The 21,322-nt window shown below is 33.3% G+C and overlaps 1 protein-coding gene across 1 annotated transcript in view; it reads right to left on the bottom strand.

The window, feature by feature from the left end:
- Positions 1-394: 394 nt before the first annotated feature.
- Positions 395-21,322, bottom strand: part of SYCP1 (synaptonemal complex protein 1) — a 25,666-nt gene continuing 4,738 nt past the window's right edge. The window contains exons 7-31 of the mRNA XM_068918356.1: positions 20,723-20,781; positions 18,863-18,932; positions 17,753-17,826; positions 16,699-16,807; positions 15,370-15,464; positions 15,045-15,229; positions 14,040-14,107; positions 12,771-12,832; positions 11,613-11,717; positions 10,485-10,588; positions 9,822-9,939; positions 9,557-9,627; positions 8,938-9,019; positions 8,229-8,291; positions 7,744-7,806; positions 6,822-6,884; positions 5,156-5,272; positions 4,398-4,508; positions 3,478-3,570; positions 2,593-2,667; positions 2,355-2,414; positions 2,032-2,211; positions 1,064-1,207; positions 624-710; positions 395-538 (exon numbers count right to left, since the gene is read on the bottom strand). Of these exons, the coding sequence (XP_068774457.1) occupies positions 395-538; positions 624-710; positions 1,064-1,207; positions 2,032-2,211; positions 2,355-2,414; positions 2,593-2,667; positions 3,478-3,570; positions 4,398-4,508; positions 5,156-5,272; positions 6,822-6,884; positions 7,744-7,806; positions 8,229-8,291; positions 8,938-9,019; positions 9,557-9,627; positions 9,822-9,939; positions 10,485-10,588; positions 11,613-11,717; positions 12,771-12,832; positions 14,040-14,107; positions 15,045-15,229; positions 15,370-15,464; positions 16,699-16,807; positions 17,753-17,826; positions 18,863-18,932; positions 20,723-20,781 (2,402 nt within the window). The remainder of the gene's footprint in view (positions 539-623; positions 711-1,063; positions 1,208-2,031; positions 2,212-2,354; positions 2,415-2,592; positions 2,668-3,477; positions 3,571-4,397; positions 4,509-5,155; positions 5,273-6,821; positions 6,885-7,743; positions 7,807-8,228; positions 8,292-8,937; positions 9,020-9,556; positions 9,628-9,821; positions 9,940-10,484; positions 10,589-11,612; positions 11,718-12,770; positions 12,833-14,039; positions 14,108-15,044; positions 15,230-15,369; positions 15,465-16,698; positions 16,808-17,752; positions 17,827-18,862; positions 18,933-20,722; positions 20,782-21,322) is intronic.

Below are 21,322 nucleotides of genomic sequence, written 5' to 3'. Positions count from 1 at the left end.
TCATTAAATAATATCCTTGTGTGAATTATAATTTTAAAATGAGAGTAAATTCAAAAGAACAAAACTGAATTTCTTCAAAATCAGTATTTGCAACACCAGACAAAATATCTTTCCTTTTCAAAGCAGTTTTCTTTGTAGTTATACTCATTTCAAAATTAAAGAGTGAGCTAATTTTTGTCTCCAGGCTTCTTATAGCATAGGGAGTGAAATGCAGAAAATGCTCTGCATGTTGATGTAGTTAGGTATCAATATTATGGATATGAAGGAAATTAATTAAAGTACTGAATACATATTGAATAGGACAGAAAAATAAAACAGTGTACTAACCCTGAAAGAATAATAATTCTATGTTGTACTAATCAAATAATGTTAGAAGATTAGTCATTTTTTAATTTTAAGTAAAGAGTTTTTCAGCTTCTTTCATTTTTCGTTTCCTGTCCATTTTAGAAACTGCAGTCCATCCAGCCTCTCGCATTTTTCTCATACTTGTAAGTTTCAGTGCAGAGCCTGGAGTTTTTAGGTTTGACGCTGCTGGTTTCTAAGAAGACATATAAAACCATCCATTAATTTCTGTAATAAATTTGATTAACCGTTCAGTTTGATTTGAAGAAAAGCTACGATACCTTTTTTGGTGTCATAGCAGATAATTGTGAAGCTTGAGGATAATCTTTGTATAATTTTTTAAAGACTTCTTCCTCTGAGACTATGCTCTTAAATTAAAAAAAAAAGTTATTTAATCACACAATATTCAAAAATCTCTTTTATTTCCCCTTAGAAATACTAGAGTATGAAAAAAGTTAAAATATTATTATGAAGCCTGAACAGTTCAACAAAAACAATGTAAAAATTCATTATAAAAATGAATTTATATTTTTACAGAGTAGTATTTTATTTTTGATATAGTTACTAATTTAGTACATGTAAACGTTATTCCAGAAAGAGCTAATGAAATAAAAATACACTCATTTTGTCTTGTATACAGAATCTCACTTCTTACATACATTCTTAGATATAGCAGCGTACATAACAAATCGCTAAGCACGCTATTTGTTTCTGTTTTTACCAGGAGGTCACTATGCTCAGAGCTATCTGACTGAGTATCCAGCTGTAGAAGCACTTTTTGCTTTTTCCTCATGCACCCTTCTGAAGGCAGATTTGTGCTTTCACTTTGCAGCTTACTTAATGGGGGAGTCTTTATAACATATGTCTAGGGAAAAAAAAAAAAAAGACTATATTTAAAATTCCATTTTCAGTGGTGCTTCTAGAACGTAAAACCAAACCTATAACTCAATATACAGACCGAGTACCCAGGCAGACACTAAAGAGATGTTGGAGAACTATCACCTTCCCCTTTGAAATATGAAGCAAAGATCCAGACAAAAGCAAAAAATACAATATATCATTTTTGTATTGTCAAATAACGAAAAAAGAACAGGAAGTCCCAGAAGAACTAAGTTTTATGGCACACTCTACCTATGCTCTTTTATCTCATGTGCATATATTCAGTTCTTGTTCTGAACTGTAGTCACTACAAACAGAGCATAACCAAACCTGCAGGAAGAAGCTTCCAGGAAGCCACTGACAGCCATATCAAGAATAAGATTTTTTTTTTTTTTGCTAGAAGTTAAACTTATCAGAAACATTGCAACGGAATTTAAAAAATAAAAGTCTGTTTGCAACATTAAGTTTTTAGAAAGGATAAAACAAAAATGACAGTTATTCTTTTGTTCAGATATAAACATCACATGTGGACTTTATTAAATTCACAGTCCCTCTAAAACAGGTATTATTGGTCCCATTTTACCAATTTGTGAAGATAAATGAAGTAACTGAGCAAGAAAAATTGAACAGTGTTGGAGCCTTTTCACAAACTTTTTTAATATCACTGAAGAATGCATATTTTCTTGTGGCTATCTACCTTTTAAATCCCTATTTATCACAAAGAAAAATAAAGTGTCCCTAGAGAATTAAAAAATACAGTCAAAAAAAATAAAACAAGAACAATTAATTACCATATTACCAGTTACAAACCTTTAATGATGGACTGCACAAGGTACTTTTTGCAGATACTGAAGGAGATATTTCTTTATTTTCCATTATGTTGACTTTTATAGGAATATAATTTGGAGACAAATTTTTTTTTGAATTGACAGATGCAGAGTCCAGATCCAAATGAGGTTTAGAAGTCTCAGAAAAGTGAGTCTGTATTTTCTAAAATTAAAAAAAGGCTTAAATTAAGAGCAAATGGATGTCTTTTGTCCAGTGTACATCATCTATCATGAAACATCAATCAAGCTGCATACATACAAATGTCATCAAATTCTAACATTAATTAATAACAAAATTAAAACTACCTTGTGTTTCTTTTCTTTTTCAGGAACTGTATTTTTGGGGGGTTCTTTTGCAAGATTCTCCTAAAAAAAGAGTTATGCCATTGGTAGTAATTATTTTACTTGAATTTAGCTGTTGAACATATGCTCAGCATAATTAGAGAACACTGTATATCAAAGATACATTTCACAACTGCTATTATTGTAGTTCATAAGACTAGGCCAAGCACGTCACACACAGTGCTACATTAAAAAAAAATACCTTCTCTTCAATTTCTGCTTTAAGCTGTTCCTTAAGGGATGACAGTTCACTCTTCAGACACGATAACTCACTTTCCTAAAAACAATTAGATAATGGAAGGTTAACTATTCTTAACCTGGAAAAAAGAAAGCAGACCTAATAAAACACTAATTAGGAGTATTCATTATAAACATAAACAAAATTCCATCTGTTAAATACAGCTAACTTATCCATAAAGTTAGGACTTAATCCTTAGATTACAATGCTTACAATTCATTTTCAGAATAATTCAACTTCTGTGAAGGGAAATGTCAGAAGGATACTGACTTTTAGGTAGAAATTGTAGAACTACCCTTTTAGAGAGTCTTGAGAGTATGTTTGCTCTTAGAACTTTTCTCAAAGCTAAGCCTCCCAGAAAGGAAAAGGCAAAAACAACAAATGCAACTCTGGCTTGGAAGTTTTGTTTTAGTTTGTTTTTTTAAGAAGAGCTCAAATGATACTAAGAAACAGTTACCTGACCAGAACTGTTCAACAAATGAACTTTTAATACTTGTTAGAAGGGGGAAAGAAAGGAAACTAATACAAAAGTTACTTAACCAGGTGGTATGGTTAGAACATGTGCACCATCAGGAAAGGAAGACAGAAAAGCACAGCATCTTTCTTCATTTTTAGAAACATCTGATATTTTAACACACATTAAAATCAGTAAGTAAATATAGTATATGGAAATTAGTCAGTTGATCTTCACTACTGTTCACTCTCACTAAAGTAAATGCTTAAAAAAAACCCAATAAGCATTAAACAGGAAGAATTCTAATATAATATTTATATTATATTACTCTGTCAGGACAGAGCAGGAGAGCAGCCCCTACATTAGATTACTCATTGCTGAAGTGTATATCTCACCAAGGATCTCTTTTCTGATGACTGCTCATGCTCTTTTATCTTAAAAAGTTTTAATTCTGTATCTTTTTCTTCAACCATTTTGTCATATTGGTGCTGTGTTAAGAAACAAAAAAGGTATTTGACTAAATGTTATAGTTATAGGTATATTTAATCTTAAAACATCACTCATTTTTTCAAATAGAACTACTTCAGAGCTTCAGAAAGCACTATGAATAAACATTTAGACCTCTGCACATAGTGCACAACAGGAAATGTACAAGCAGTGTTATTTTGTGGGGTGACAGAGAATGCTTTATCTCCAGGCAGTGATAAGTGTTCAAGCAAAAAGAAGTTAGCCATATTATTTTTCCTAATGGTATCTGCTAGATCTACTGCAAAACAGAATAGTAAATTGAGTCAATTAAAATACATTAAGTTAAATTGCCTAAGGTCACTAAGGAGTCCTCATAGAAACCTGCCCAAACTAACACTGAAGAATACTGCCTGAGGATAGTATCAAAAGAAGCCCGAATATAAACAAATCCTAGCAAGTACAAACATATATATTCCTTTATTCAGGCCAAACATAACACCTTGAAAAACACAGCCTTTAAGACAACTTCAGAAGACCACTGCCACCACCACATCTCCCCTAAAGCATTATTAGAGGACCTACAATGCTACTAGTTAACATCATACTGTGATTCCTAAAAATGTAGATCAATAGAATTTATCTGCCAGCAGACTTCTTTTTTCAAAATCTGAGGATGAATTTATTTTCAGTTGTTGAAAAGTCAAGCATGCATTAAAATTCACTTTCCTAGACTTAGGTCTTTATTATGAAATTTCATTTTCCAATTTGTAATACTCTGGTTTTGAAAAGTTGTTATTTATCACAGTATCGCACACTACAAATCACAGAAATCAGTAAAATCTCCTACCTTATGCTTTTCCATAAGTGCTACCATTTCAGCAATCTTGTGTTGACATCGAATATCAGTTTCTTTCTGTGTTACTGTTGCTTCATCAGCCAGTAACCTCATCTTTTCTACCTGTTAGTAATAAGTTTCTCCTAATTCATGAACAAACAAGAATAACACGCTAACAAAATCTTAGTTTCATTTTTTCCCTCCCCAGTGGGTGCAATGTACAGGTCTTCTTACGTAGTCTTCATTTGCTTGAAAGATCCTTTTCCAATCCTGCATCTTTTACACATTTTGTTAAGATGGGCAAGTAAAACCTAGATTGAAAGTACATCCAGTCTTCTGTGGCAGACAAGTGCAAGGTTGAACCACAAGCAGTAAGGAGTAACTGAGTGGTAATTCAAGCACTCTGCCCTAACATTTTTTGACGTTACCATCAAAAATTGTGGGAATGACAATACGAATATTAGGAAAGTTATAATCTTATTTGCTTAAGGTATATTTATAACCAAGAATAGAATTTCTGTGGACAGTATCCTGAAAAAGGTTTTTTAGCTAGGTTCTTATCTTTAAAGACATGCATAAATATTTCAACTTAAGAAGGCAGTGTTGTAAAGCTTTCCTCTCAGGCATACACAGTAAGTTCCAACCATGTCTGCAAGACTGCTAAACACACGTGGAAAGAGTCTGGCCTATACAGCCTCATAAAATATATCAAGCATTTGATAAGTTATCATACATCAAAAAAAATTGCAGTAAAATTTAACAACTCTGACCTCTTCAAGAAGTTTATCTTCAGTTAGCTTTTTTGCTTCAATTTCTTTTTGATAGATGTCAACTGTTTCCTTATGTTGCTTGTTCATATTTTCTATCTCTAACTGTAATTTATTCACCTTTTGAGAATGCAGAATGATTGCTGTTAGTTGTTCAGGAATAAACGTGCCTTTTTTTAAATCTTACTTTAGAGCAGAATCACACTACTTTTCAGGTATGTGACGGCACTGTTTCCTATTTAACATTCAGGTTTTCTCATGAGGAGCTGAACTTTTGTCTGAAGTGAATTAGAAAACACTCATGGCAACTACAGAAGCAGCACAACAGAAAAGACAGCCCACACCAGTTTTGTGCATCCCAGTCAATAAAGAAGCCCTAGCGCTGGTTAACCACAAAAGAACCATTTCGATATAAAGGAATCATCTAATAGCAATCTGACAGTATCTTACCTTTTGTACGAAAGTCCCTTTAGTATGACTGTCATGGAATGCAAGATCAGAAAATGAAGCATAACTGAGCCTTAGCAGCCTTAGCAGCAGCATTAGTGTAATATGTCTATAATTAAAACTTGTTTAACTTAAGAAATGGAGAAACAGTTTCTCTATAAATAGTTTATTTTCAGAATTTTATTTAATTCTAAAAATGGGGAAGTCCTTTCAGCTGCTAATATTAACAAGAATTTGATATGAAATAAATAGGAAGAGCGTGGGGAAAATATGCACTGCTGGCACTCTGTACTATATTTTACCATGCCTCCAGCAGACTACCAAACAGAAATATTTGATTTGCATTGTTTGCTTTATTCTACTGTCATTCAATACAATTTCAACCAACTAAGCAAGTCCATCCTTGATTGTTTTTTCCTTTTACTACTAAACTGAGGGAATTAAACATGAAAACAGGTCTGGAAGCTTCAGAAGACAACTTTATAGGAATAAATCCTACTTGGGATTTACATGTCGCTCCTGAGCTGTATTTTTACGATGAGCCAAATTAAAACCTTTGATGTCAGCACCTTCTAATATTTTTGCATGGCAAATGTTCCCAAACATAGACCTGTGTAGAAAGTTAAGAAAATACATCCAGAAAAAAAACTCACAAGGTCTCTTACCCACTCTCTGTTCCTAATCAGTCACCCTAAGTGCTGTGTATTCTTAAAAAAAATTTACAGATAGAGATTTTATTTCCATTCTTGTCAATCTACTTAAGATTTAAAACCTTTTATGAGCATGTTTTCCTAACAAGAATGTACGTTGATTATAATTTTTCTTTTAAGTTTCTCATATGAATGAGAAACAAAAAAGTCTACATCTTTCTTGAAGTGCAATACCCAAAATCGGACACAGTATTCATCAGGGACTTACCAATGCAGAGCAGAATACAAACTACCTAAAATGAATAATGTATACCTTCGGTATACTACCAACTAAAAAAGAAAGGCACTTATGAGGAACAGAATTCCTTGAAATATGATGTCCAATGATTAAAAACAGAAGCGTCTCCCAGAAATTATGAGCACATTCTTGTCAATGTTGAATGCTGTGTCCCAGCGCCATAAAAAATTAAGTGTGTACTTAACACACAATATCATTAATTCCTGAGACTTAAGAAATACATTCAGTCTTTGTGTTTTACCCTTATCTGCTACATGAAGTGATTTAAACCTACCTTTCCCTCATAAATACTTGTTTTCTTGCTTTCTGCAGCAATTTTCTTTTTCAGCACTTTATTCTATGAAAATAAAATAAACACTAAATTTTAATAAGTTAATAGAATTATGTAATGATTCAACTGCATAAAGCAGGTTGGAATCCTCAAAAATTCCAGTTTTCAGCAAGCAAATAACTCTTTTTGTTGTTTAATTGTGCAGGTGTGTTGTTTAATTGTTCAGGTTCTGGATCAATTCTCCAAGTAAAAGAGTGCTCAGCTACTTTAATAATACTGTTCTTTATGCTTCATGTCTTATGAAAGGCTCCCTGTGGATGACAACAGAGAATAAAGAAGGAAGGTGCAGGATAGGAAGAAAAATCCAAGATGCGTGGTACCCCCGGCTCTTGTACTATGTAGCTTACACAGAACATAAATTTACTCCTGTGCTATACTATAAAGGAATAACTGATGTAATGATATACTGATTCCAAGCAGATGGCTATTTTTTCTACAGTGGGGCAAATGCTGCTGACAGGAAATGTGCAGAGGTCATCAAAAAAAACCCCAAACAGACATTTCTACATTAGTTATTTAGAGTTTGTCCTAATGTACACTTCTTTTCTACTATTGGTAACTGAGACGGATCATTATTTCAAATATATTGATAATATCATGTGCCAAATAAAAATGATAAAAGTTCATTAGAGATAACATGTCTATAATTGCAGTTTATAAAAGAAGGGATAATTTTACAAATCAAATAATTCCAAAGGCTATTCTTTAATTTGCTCAGAGGTTAGATTATTAAAAAAAAAAAAAAACACTATAAATTACATAACTACATCTAAATTCATCACACATCACAATTGTTGAATAGTAACAGTAACCACAAAATACTTGTACGTTTTATGGATTTGTGACTTTTTAAAACTTTGCCTACCTCCTGTTGCAGCTCTTCAATACATCTGCTTTTATTTTCCATCTGTTTCTTTACATTATTCAACTAAAAGAGATATTTCAAACATTAATTAATTGCTAAAAAATGACCCAATGTATTAGATATTGCTGTCAAAGTGCTTAAACATGCACATTGCACAAGTTAGATTAATTTGTAAATTAATTAAGTTTGTAAACTTAAAGCTGAACTTAAAAAAGTTTGGAAATTCCATTAAGTTGCAAATGTGCACAAGTTCCATTAATTCCAGTGGGACTGAAATACATGCTAAGATTTTACAATTATTAGGGTTTTAACTACAAAATACTATGAGAATTTTGCTAGCCCAACATCACCAAGACTAATAGTAGTGAAACAGTTTGTCAGCAGTTTTAGAGTTTGGCAAAAACAAAAACAAAACACAACTCAAAAAAAATCTTATTTGAAATACTGAAGTTCTCTACTGTCCATGAAAAAAAGAATATCTATACCTTATTTTCTAGAATCTTCAACTGCTTTTCCTTTCTTGAAATTTCATTTTCAATACTTCTAGTCTGAAATTATAATTGTTTTTAAATCTACTCAAAGTATTACCAGAATCTTTGTACTCTCTTAAAGAAGAAAAAAGTATAATGGCAAAACTGCTATTAATTACCATATTATGATTTCAAAGCATAGTTCCCTCAAAAACGAGAATTAAATTTATCTGTTTTATTTTTATTCGTAAAAAAGAACTAAGCAATCATTCCATGCCCTGAGTATCTTCTTCAAATTTAATTTTACAGTAAAATGTTGAAATCCAGTGTGATGCTAAAGATCTGTGTGAAAATACAGTAAGAAAATAAAAATATTTGAACATAGTTATACTGAAACTCATATTATATATTGAAAGCTAACCCCTATCCCATCCATCTCTAAATGGTACAGGGGAAAGAAAAAAAATATATAACAAATCTGTATTCATAAGCCTCCATGTAAAGAGTAAATATCCTAGTGAAGTCCCTGTCTTTTAAAATGAAAGGGCTCAGCATGTGTACTTATGTTGATTTAATTGGTAATGCCACTAAAAGGAGAAAAATCTCTCTAAAAGATTGCACCTCTAGGTAGGGATTTGCAGGAAATAATAAAAGTTTTACATTTATACTGAGGCCTATAGGTAATGTTGTATTTTTATATGATAAACCACATTACGTGTCATACATTTTCTTCACTTTCATCCAGTTTACTTTTAATCTCTTCACCCTTCTTTGCCATCTTCTCCTTCAAAGACTCTACTTCATTTCTAAATGCCAAATTAGCGAGTATTAGTAAATATTTAAAAACTTCAGATTTCTTTCACTACTGCTAAGAAAATCCATATTTTAGTTTCTTTAAAAAGCTGCTCGGTTACCTACAACTTAATATTCCTGACAGCTTCATAAGCAATTCACTGAAAAGATGCAAGAGTGATTGATAAGTATAAAAAAAAAAAATTACAGGACAGATATTAAGTATGGAAAAATATTCCCATGTCTTGAGTAAAATATATTCTAATCTGTAAGATTGTAAATATCTATGAAATATGGAAGGCTGCTCATTAATGTGGGTGGGGTGAGACAAACACTACTTCAAAGGGTAACATTTAATCAGTTTAATTTTTTCCATATTTAACCCATAACTTCTATTTGCTTTTTATTTTCTTCATAACTAAGATAATCTAAAAAAAGCATTACTAAAAATCACAGAAAACAGCATATAAGCACAACACTAACAGTAACAGTGAAGGAACTGAGACTATTTCTTTAAATAATATTGCCCTTTAATATTTATTTTTACTTGCCTTAACTGGCCATTTGCTTCTTCCAGATTTTCTAACAACTTCTTTGTATTTTCTTCATTTTTTCTATTATCCTAAATAAAGGCACACATAAGTAAAACAATTAAAACTCAAAGTAACAGCTTAAGCAGCATCTCAGCCTAATTTACAAGGGTAACTGCACTTCCTTTTGTATTTTAAACACAAAAAGCAGTTTGCAATATGCCATATGATTTTTATTTTAAATTGAATGTTGTCCTCCAAAAACATATAAAAGTTTACAACTTGCCTCATGACCTTCTTGCAATTTCTTGAGTTCTGCAGCTATATTGCTTTTCTCCTGTGCTATTTGTTCTTTTTCTGATAAAAGCTTATTGAAATCCATTCTTAGTTGCTCATTCCTTAGTCTAATTTAAAATATATGGTCAGAGAAAAAAAAAAGAACATGTATTTCTAAATTTCCTTTTAAGTTCAATTTAACTCTTACAAAAATGCTACTTCACACTGAAGTAAGTCCAGGCCTGTATCTATAAATTCAAGCTTTGCAGGAAACTTAGTACAGAGTAATAGTGATGTGAAGAGGCTCTGGGAGGAGGAGGAAAGAAAACAAGAAGCAACTTTCATATAATGGTTGCTGGAGGGGACCTAGTCCAGCATCCAGCTCAAAGCAGTGTCAACATTTAGAAATACTTTCTCTTGGTGTTAATGCATCCAAGTCGCAGAGATAGGGAACAATTACATACATATAAAGAATGTACTTTATAAATGTAAATATATGTAGGCATAAAGAATGTATTTTATAAATGTAAATATATGTAGGCTGTCATACCATGTGCTAAAGTTCACAATTTTTAGAAAATTATAGATCATTTCATTATATATTAAAGTAATTTCTATGTAATACAAAAATATATTAAACGAATCCAAAATTTTCAGAAAAGATCATACGTACGTCTCTTGTTCAAGATCTGCATTCAGTGTCATAAGCTGTTTTAGATAAGCGTCTTTGTTTTCAACTGTACCAGTCAGCTGTACTTTCAAATCATGTATTTCCTCCTGCAGAAGAAAAAGTGTTGAGTGTACATATGTAAATCACAATTCATGAAAGCTGCCAGAAAGGAACAGACAATACAAAGCTTCAAGATAAAACCACAGACACGCCATAAATTAGCCAGACTGCATCTTTACATCTCTCTAGTGTAATGCAGAAGTGTGAGATACTAAATTCCGACATGAATGTTAAATGTGTCCCCCTGTTGTATAGTCCAAATAACTAGTCTGCAAAAGTACTGACAAAGTTACCTTTCTCTGGCTATTTAAATAGAGATATTGTTGCTCTAGAAATGGTAAGCTTTTGTGTTACTTACATGTTAAAAAAAAAACCACACACACACAGAGCATTCCAGTACTATATGATAGTATAAGCACACATTTTGGATGCATGCTGAACCATGATGCAAAACTCTTCCCTCAGAAATCTGCTGCCATTACAAGAACAGGTAAGCCTTTTACTGTAATGTAGTTTATAATATGTAAATGCTTTAAATACTATTTTGTCTGAATCACTAGTGATACAGTGATATCACATGCACTAGCAGGCAGTTGATTTAAAAGAGACAATGTGTGTGTGTGTGTGTGTGTGTGTGTGCGCGCGCGCATGCATGTGCGAACAGGCACATGTGCACACGTGTGTGTTTACTTTTTAAGCACAGCGGATAATGAACTTCTGGAATTTCTTATCATGGAAGGCTATAAAGGCAAATAGTATCAGGAGGTTCAACAACAGATGAGAACATGAACAAGTCCATTAACTGGTAATAAACAGAATAGGAAGGGATGTATCCTCTAACATCCTTAATACACTGATTGTAGGAATGTAAGGGGAATGGACCATAGACAATGGCCAGGCTTGTAGGCTCTTATACTACATAGCATCTTCTACTGCTTTGTCAGGAGTGCAGTGCTGCACTGGATAGACCACTGGCCAGACTCAGTAAGACACTTCGTATGTTCTCATATTCAAGCAAAAACGTGTAACTTAACAAATTATAAAAACGTTACAATCACCCTTTATTCAGACCTCTCTCACTTGGAGAATATTTGTCATTTCTTTTTCTCTCTCCTGCAATTTTTCAATAGTAGTCTCAAGATGTTTCTTCTTCACTAAAAGTCCTTGAACTTTTTCCTATTTAAGAACATTAATGAAACTCGGTTTAGAAAACTGCCTATTTATTGCCTCTATTCTTGTTAGACTAGTAAATTTAAGATCATAACATCATCCTGTAATAAAAGTATACTTCATATAACTCAGACGGCTGTAACAGAAAAAGGGCCTGTGTCAAGATTTAGTAGGGTTCACAGAGCTCAAAGCTGCTTGCCTCAGGAAACTTCTGGGATAAGGAGAAAAGAACACCCCCAGAGTAGGGAGTACGCGAAACATGGTATTGTAGCCCATGAGATCTTTCTGCAGGCTCAGACTTGTATATCTTTCCTATAAGGGGATGCGTATCAATTCAGTGGGTCCCATTCTTTAGATAGTACACACTGCAGTATGAAGGACACCTCACCATAATTAACACCTCACAAACAGCAAAATAATCACAACATATCTGTGAAGTAGGAAATTTATGAGACATTGTTTATTAGATCACCCATTTTGTTATATATAACCTTCCCACAAATTCCACTGCCTTTCCAGCATGATGTCATAAGCTTGGTTATCCTTTAGACAGCAAAATAAAGTCATTACAAAATAAGCCTTTACTACTAGCCCTAGTAGAGGGCTAGTATGAAGAAAGCTATCCAGTAATGAAATTATCTCTATTGTTCAAAAATTTATTGATAATTTAGCTTTAAATGTCATACACTTGGTATTCACAAGATTAGAGCTTATGTTCATCACTAAAAAACATAAGGAACATGAGGAAAGAGAATGAGTACTAGGCATAACTAAAAGTAGGAAATCTTTATACACAGAGGGAGTGGTATTTGAACAAGTGCGAAACAAGTAGCAAATGGCGAGGAATCTTAAGACAAGGAAAAACAAAACAAAACAAGCAAAACAGTGGAAAGAATCAGGTCCTTCAAAAAAAAGACTGAAATAGTCTAAAAGACAGGCGAGAAAGTGTAGTAGCAACAATATGGCAGATTAGAAAGGGCATTTAAGCTACTTATAACGTGAGAGAGGCTTCATATGACAAGTAAGTGCCATGAGACTAGTTAAAGGAACAATATTTACCAGTGTTTCTGACAGCTCTTCAAGTTGCATTTCTTGGTCACACTTTAATTTAGTCATCTCTTCTACAGCACATGCAACGTAAATTTTATTGAACAGAAATAATTTTACATATTTATCAGCCAGTATAAAGCATTTGTCCCTTCGCAGTACCCAATTTAAGACTCATTGGATTAAGTTCAGAAATCTCAAAGCTAAATTTTAACCTAAATTATGACTTAATCTAAATACTGAATTGAAAAAATTATTCAGAAAGGCACTGGTGAACACATATCTGAAGAGAAGCTAACTGTTCATCTTAAAATTCAGAGTCTATTATATTTTCCGCAAACGTGGTTTCAAGTTGTGGATTGTAAGAATGTTTACAAAGGACTAGTCTCAGAGTATTCATGCTTATGCATTTTTCCAGAAAAAGTTGGACTACTGAAGATGTTCATATGAATATGCTGAAGAAGAAACCTATTTATTAGCAAGTAAATTTGAAATGTGTTTTCTACACGCACATTCACACTACTGGTGTTTTTCACAAGTAGTGGACACCAGACTCATTTTTGCTCTAGAAGTATCACCGGTCTCATCTCATCTTGTTCCACAGAAGCATTAGCAGTAACCTTTGAGTAGTTTTACCTTTAAGTACCCTCAATACCTATAAAGACAGCAAACCATATTTCTCATCTATTATCTAGGGACTAGAGATATTTAGAGACATCTACCGCACTGGGATAACAGTGCTAAAGGTAGATCTCTTGATTTTGGGACTAAGGAGTGCATAACTAGAAATCATAAGATAGCAAAACAATATTTAAAGGAATGAAAGACCTGAGGTCAGATCCTGAAAGAGTCCCTGTGTCTCCTGAAATAATTGACATAAATATTGGAATGAACAATTTTTTTTTCCACTGAGCACAGGCTGGACAAATTCTGAACAGGTTAATATGTTAGCCTAAAAGTAATAAAAAATCTGAGTCTGAATGACTATCTTTTTGATCCAATACAAAGGAAGAAAAACAAAATGTGACTAAGTTTGCCATTTTTCTATTCAATTGATTTTGGAAATACTTTTAGTGTAATTTGGAGATGCTCTGTTTAAAAAAAAAAACAAAAAAAACACCAAAAAACCTCAGGAGTTAGTAGTATACTCAGTATCAGAGGACCATAAGCTGCAACACAAGATACTAAAATGGGTACTACACAGGGATGGTCTATTTTCAGAAAACAGCAAAAAACATTTTTATCTTGAACAGCTCATTTGCTTTTTTTCTACAGTCTTACCTAGTTCAGCAGACTTCTTCCTGAGCTCCAAGGTAAGCAGTTTCAATTCATCTTCATATTTTTTCAACCTAAGAAAATCATAATTTTTTTTCTGTATGGTATACAGCACTAGATTTGAAAGTTTAAGGACAATAAGACAACGTCCTACCACAAGCATTTTAAATACATCTGCCTTTCAACAAGCACATGACATAACTACCTGCAACAAGTATCAAAATTCACTTACAACTCCTGAAGAACAGACATAAAAATAAACTAATATATACATACATCAACCTAGTTCTTTAAAGTGGGATTATGAAAATTAGGGACCAAAAACTTACGTTCTCATAAACCAGCATCAACCAGGGTAACTATAAAAAAATCAAATTAAATTCTCTGAATTTAGACCAGTTTGCCAAAAACAAATTTCAGCTCCATATCCTTCGGCTCTTGGATTTGTCATAACCTGCATCTACTTAGAAGATATCTTAACACAAGGTACCCAAAAATACTGTTTCTTGAAAAACTCTGTTGGATAACTTATTAAAAATACATCGTTCTGTTCCTGGATTTAGAAGGGTTGATTTTAGTTGCTATCAGGTTCTTTGACAAATACATACTTTATTTTAACTTGGGAAGACCTGAAATAATAATAGGCACCGGTATTAAATGGTACTATTATTAGGTAAGGAAGAATATAATACTAAATATTTTGTTATTTAAGAAAGACTTTCAAGTACCAAATGAGATTATTTAGCTAAGAGTTGCATCTACACATAGTCAAACAGCATAACCATCTTGAAGTGTTAATCATTCAATAGGCAGACAGGTGAAGGATTAAAAAAGAAGAATGGTTATACATTCTTTACATAGAAAGAACTTAGGTACTATAGATACTACCGATTACAAAAAAAATAAATGTTACCCCAGCTCACCCAGGAAGCTTAAGTTTTATTCCCAGAGCACAGTAATCTGACATTTTACCCAGAAAATCATTCTATGAACATAAACTGTTCAATTTACCTATTTTGTTCTTTTTCCAGCAAACTTTTGAAATTGGAAATAGAAGTTTCAAATTCATCTACCACGGATGCATGCAAAGCCTTAGTTTCTTTATATTCTTCCATCTGTGCTTCTTTTTCTCCAGTGACCTGAATTAATGCTTTCACTGCAGTCTGCAATTCAGTTTCTAAGCTCTTCTGAAGAGTCTAAAAAATAATTTTATAATTTCTAAACATGTGCTGTAAAAACCACTTACAATTAAGGTTTCATATCTGAAGTATCAGTAACTCTTTATTCAATTAGTCACATAATCTATTTATACTGGAAAATTATAAACGAGCTCTACCTCTGTTTTTTGCAACGAAATTTTAGCTTCTTCCAGCTCTGCCCTCAAACGCTCCTGATTGATCTGGGATTCCTTCAAGATTTCCCCTTCATGTCCTAAGCAAAAAGATATATGCTTACATTTAAGAAAAATAACCTGTCTACTAAAAGTACTTGCATTTCTGTGTTACAGATAAATACATTCCTACGACTGATTAAAGCTATATAATCTACTCATCTAAATTGTTTAAAAAAGATGCTTATTCACCTCATTAAATAACAGTAAGTGAAATGTAAAACAACATACATTTATGAAATTTAATGAAATGCAGCCACTCATATGTATGTTGCACAAAAATGATACCCACGCCTTCCTTCCCACTCCTCAGTCATTTTCAGTTATTCATCTGTATGATAATGATGCTGAAATTTGCTTCAGCTCTAAAGAACAAAGATACTTAAATCATATACTACAAATATTTTGTGCCTAATATAAATGGCTTAAAAAGCACTGAAAAGCTAGTGATGAAAAGTAAGTTTCCTCAGTGATACCTGACTATACATTTGCAAAACTGAAGGAATCTTTTCTCTTTGCAATCTTCAAAAGCTTTCATTACTTGCCTCAGCCTGAGAACAGAAGAACCCTTCAACAACAGTTACACTTCCAGTCCCAGCCACTCCTTTGCCTTTTTCTTAATAGAATTCTATTTAAAAGCTGCAATGTTTTGGGGGGGTGATTTGGTGAAGATGCGTAAATATGTCTTGCTGAATGCAGCGCAACACTAGTATTTATGGACTACTGAACAGCTATTAGATGTTGAAGTCCCTTCACTAATTTGATGTGACATAATTCAGTCCAGTAACCAGGAACAATACTGTATCTAATATCTTATCATTTTTATTATACTAGTCCAACTGAAATGGAACAATTCCCATAATATGGGCATGGTTATACAGTGTCCTGGTAAAACTTACTCCTGTTATGGAAAAGGAAGGATGGGGTATACGGCAACTTTATAGTGGTATAAGCATGCTCACACCAGGTTTACTGATGAGCAAGAGGAGAAAAAAATCCCTCACCAAGAAACTGTCATGTCAATACGAAAACAGACTGTAGCCTAAGCCCCAAGAGAAAACCACTGATATGAAATAAGGGCCTATATTTTCACACATAAGCAGATTACATTAAAAATCCAGATCTTACATCCTCAATTTCTGATCGAAACAAGAAAATGACCTGCAGGGCCCCAAAGATCTGCTGCCGATTAGTAACAAGTTAACATTATCACAATCCTGTTTCCTGTACTTCTATAACCAATAGTATTTTAATATAGTAGAGATTAATTCTTACTTGTTGTTTCTTCTAAGTCAGCAATCTTACTTTTTGATTCCTGCAACTGAGTTTTGATATCTCTTATTATGTCATCTTTTTCATCATTCTGTATGGTCAAAACTGAAATCTAACAAAAGTGAAGTAATATTACAATGAAATCCAGACAAGATGACAGATTTGTATCTTCGTTTGTTCATTATGCATGACTAGCATTCATGCTGGTGTCATTCAATTTAAATAAGGTGGTCTTAGCCAAATATTGGTCATGTTACTCTTTAGATACAAAAGCTCTTCAGTTCAAGATCAGAACATGAGTTTCAACAGATTAAAGATACTGGAACATAACTAAAGTTAGCAGAATCAAACTCTGAAACGCAGTTCCAGCTGTTATTTTTTCCATATTTACTGATGCTCTGAAACACTCCTTGCCTCTTCGCAATGGCACATCGATCTTCAGACAAACCAACAATTCTTGACCTTCTCAGATACAGACACAGATGGAGACCCTGCTCACAAATTAACAACTCTCACCATATTTAGCTTCTTCTACTTACCTAGTCTTCCATTGTGGGTACCTCATTACCACTGCCCAAAACCTACTCTAACCTCAGACTCAAAACCTCTCTAATCAGCCCATAGTCCAACATACAATCCTCCCTCCCACCTTCCTTCTTGCCAGATACAAAGTGATTTTTAACTATAATGGCCGATGACTGCTTTGCTAATTTTATGCTTCGGCACAAGCCATTTTTATACAAGCAAACTTATGTATAAAGCACAGAATAAGGATTCAGTATTTACATGGTGCTTTTAAATCCTGTCACTGAGATATCTCTCTTTAGGATACAGCAGCCTAATTCATATTTTATTCCAAATAACATGTAAGGAACATACAGTCACAAAAGGCCATTGGCAATGGTAACTTCCATCCTTCCAAAATACAAATATTTTACAAACAATCAAGCACTTTTTAAATTATTATTTTCTTTTGATGCATCAGTAAGTCATGAAAGTAAGAGTTCAAATATTAGTTTAAGTATCTGCGAGACTTGTTTCAAGAATTAAAACAAACCTGTTTTTCCTTCATACTGACTTCCATTTTGTATTCTTTTTCAAACTTGTCCACTTTTTCTTTTTCTTCTTTTACTTTTGAGATACAGTAATATCAATAGTTAATACACTACTAAAATACACTTCAAGTTAAATGCAATCTCTATTTTAAGATTACTTATATTTGTACAGCTGTACAATTTATTTCCTAAAAATTAATTGCTGAGGTCGTGTTTGAAATTGTTACCCTATCAGACAAAATATTTTTTGCAGTTTTCCACAGAATTAGCCCATTATGGCATGTATTACTTGATAGATTATTTTAAGAAATTGAGAGATGCATGTGCAGAAATGAAACAGGTGCCTCATAGCATAGAAAAATACTGAATTAAAATTTCTGCAGCTATACACTAGTGCATTATCAGTTTAATAAAACAACTATATAAAATAAGCACGGATCTATAGACTATACTTTGTAAACAAAACTAGAAGTTTTAGTGATTAGAAAAATAAGGTTCCAAAACTGACTCAGGAACATCAGTGGAAAAATAATAAAATGGCCCAGTCCTCTAATGGCAGACAGCATGAAGCAAGCCAGGCATGCAAGCTCATTAAATTAGTTATGATACTAATGGCACAATTCATTGGCTATAAAACTTAAACCAGAATACATCTATGAGGAAACCTGAGTCATTGCAGTAAATTTACCTATCCTCGGAAATTTGAGAGACCCATCCCAAATGAAGGGAAACTGAGGCATCATAAAGCCTGACACAAAAAAACTGACAACACTGTACGAAATTTTTAAACTTATTTTAATAGGATAAAGCGCAGGTGAGATATGTGAGACAAGAGATACCCTTATTAAAGTACCTCCCTTTTTAAAGCAACAGAATTCAGCTGACCATATTCAGCGACTGTTCCTTTAAAATAAACAGCTAGAAAGCGCATTGGCCACGTTATTACCACGCAGTGATGCTCCAGGACACAGTCCACAAAACAAGTATCACAGCGCTAACAGTGCACCATTCTAGCACACCTTATCCCTCTGGCCTGAAAGTGCATGCAATGAAATATGTGAAGTACAAAATTGTTATGTCTGCAGCATAAATACAGTAAGCAGGACTCTCACATTTGAAACACATTTCCAGTCTGGTGTTCTCTGCTTGCACACGAAGTTCTTCAAACGCCATTATCATTCTCTAAAAATAACATTCAATATATACATTTTATATAAAACTTAAGTACTTTCTATAATGAAGAATGATGTTTATGGTTTGAAAACAAACGGTATTATGAGTTCCTATTCATATCTGCAGGATTAAAAAAAAACAAAAAACTAAATTCAGAGCGCAAACATATTTTGAATTAAAATATGGTAATTATTAGAAGATGGATGTTTAAAAAGTTCTATACTCAAGACGTATATGATTTCAGAGATGAGATATTTTTACTGGTCCATGTCCGTAAATCCCTAGCACAATGGAGGAGACGTTGTGCATTTCCTAGCTGCTGCAACAATCTATAATTAATATTTAACTGTTATACTGTGTGCTCTCTGATTCTGCTTCATATCAAATTCATCACGCCCACACAAAGATGCCTCACATTTCTCAATTATAAATATACAAGGGCCTCATTTTCCACACTGGAATAATTAATAACAAAAATATAATGGATGGATGAACGTATTTGCAAGATTGCAGCTGTTTTATGAATTAAAAAGGAGAAAAAAATCCTCAAGTCAAGGAAGCAAATTTATTAAAGACTTAATAGTCACACTTTATACTTCTTATTCCACATGTAATCATCAGTTTCCATCATTTTGTTGCTGCTGCATCATACTCAAAATTGAAATTAATTTTCTTTGATCATCTTTACGCAAGTATACTACACTTTTTGTTAAAGGAAAACATCCAACAAAATAACTGTAATATGTCTGATCCCCATCATAAAAGATCTGTGTGCCTGAATTTCACCTAAGACTATTTGTAGATCTGGGTCTAAGTCCAAAGGTACAGTTCTCCAAAGCGCTGTTTAATCCCTAAATGCCCAATTTCCTACAACTTCTAAAGCTCTATTTCTGCAAATGCCGAGAATGTTTCAATCCTGCCAAGGCTGAAGCATCTGTATTATACATATGTTTAAATATATATGTGTTTACCTACATGTGTATATACATACCTTTACATATATAAATAAATATGCATAATATACACACAAATTATACAAACGGGGCTCTGCAGAAAAAAATAGCAGGACTGACTTGATTCTGGTTCGGAGACAATAGCCGAGTACGTTATTTCACTACAGCATGAGATCTACATTCAGTTTCTTCCTCCACCTGAAGTGTCAATACTCAGTTCCCACCTTCCAGGAAAATACCCCAGTGAATCCCCCTCAACTCTCTCGCTGAAGCTGTCTCAATATGCAGACAAGACCTTAAGGGCAAGAGCAATGGGCACAAACTGAAACACGAGAAATTCCATTGAAACGTAATAAAAAACTTTCTTTACTGTAAGAGTGTTTGAACACAGGAACAGGTTGCCAAGAAGCTACCATCCTTGGAGATATTCCATCCTTGGAGATATTCAAAACCTGACTTGACACAGACCTCAGCAACCTGCTCTACCTGACCCTGCAGGGGGTTGGACTAGATGATCTCCAGAGGTCTCTGCCAAACTCAACCATTCTGTGAAATCAGTAGATGAGTGAAAAGGAGTACAAAGAGAGGAAAGACTGAAGTTATGGAAGTCACCAAAGACTAAAGTAGGTCTACATGCTCCTAAGGACTGTTAATGCATTTTATCCAATAAATGTGTTGCATGCAATATAAAAACAATACTTTAATAGGGACTGAACATCAGAGTTCCTGCATCCCAAATGAGGACTCTAATCACTTTTTCAGATAATTTTCTTTGTATGAATAATATCTCAACATATACATATAACTCAGATCACATGCTGAATTTTACCAAGCTACATCACTTACTTCAATGTTGTTATTAAGTTCTACATAGAGTTGTCTCGTTTCTTCTCTTTCACGTTCATCTATTAAAAGAACAATGTACCATAAAGTTTTCCTTTTGAAAAAAAAGAACTTCAGCTGTCCAAGCCATTCTGCTTAAACAGCATAATGAATTAAAAAAGGAATTATATACTCTTTTCTTATTTTAGCAAGTCACTGTGAAATACACTGCGCCAGAAGTTATATAAACCAAAGAAAATGTGTATTCCATTGAAATATTAAGCAAGCTCAGCTTTTATAACTTTCTTCCCAATCTCACTTTTTCCAGGAGGAATGCCTGTATCAATTTATATAAACATTAATTTTAACACTATTAATGCTGTTGAATAATACTGTACCAAAGACGTTAGTGAGCTTGAAAAGCTGTAATATAAGGTTCAGTATTGAGTTTCTTCACATCAGCAGACACCTCTGACCACAGAACTATCATTATAGAACTGCTACCACGATACGTTATCTCCACCTTTTTAACAATTTCAGTTTCATAACTGATGATACTATTATTCCTCAAGAGAGTAATTCAGAATAATTCAGAATTCAGAACGTAACAGTAAGAAAGAGTTA

This window comes from Struthio camelus, chromosome 24 (genome assembly GCF_040807025.1).
Source record: "Struthio camelus isolate bStrCam1 chromosome 24, bStrCam1.hap1, whole genome shotgun sequence".
Classification (NCBI taxonomy): Eukaryota; Metazoa; Chordata; class Aves; order Struthioniformes; family Struthionidae; genus Struthio; species Struthio camelus.
This window is presented reverse-complemented; position numbering and strand designations above follow the sequence as displayed.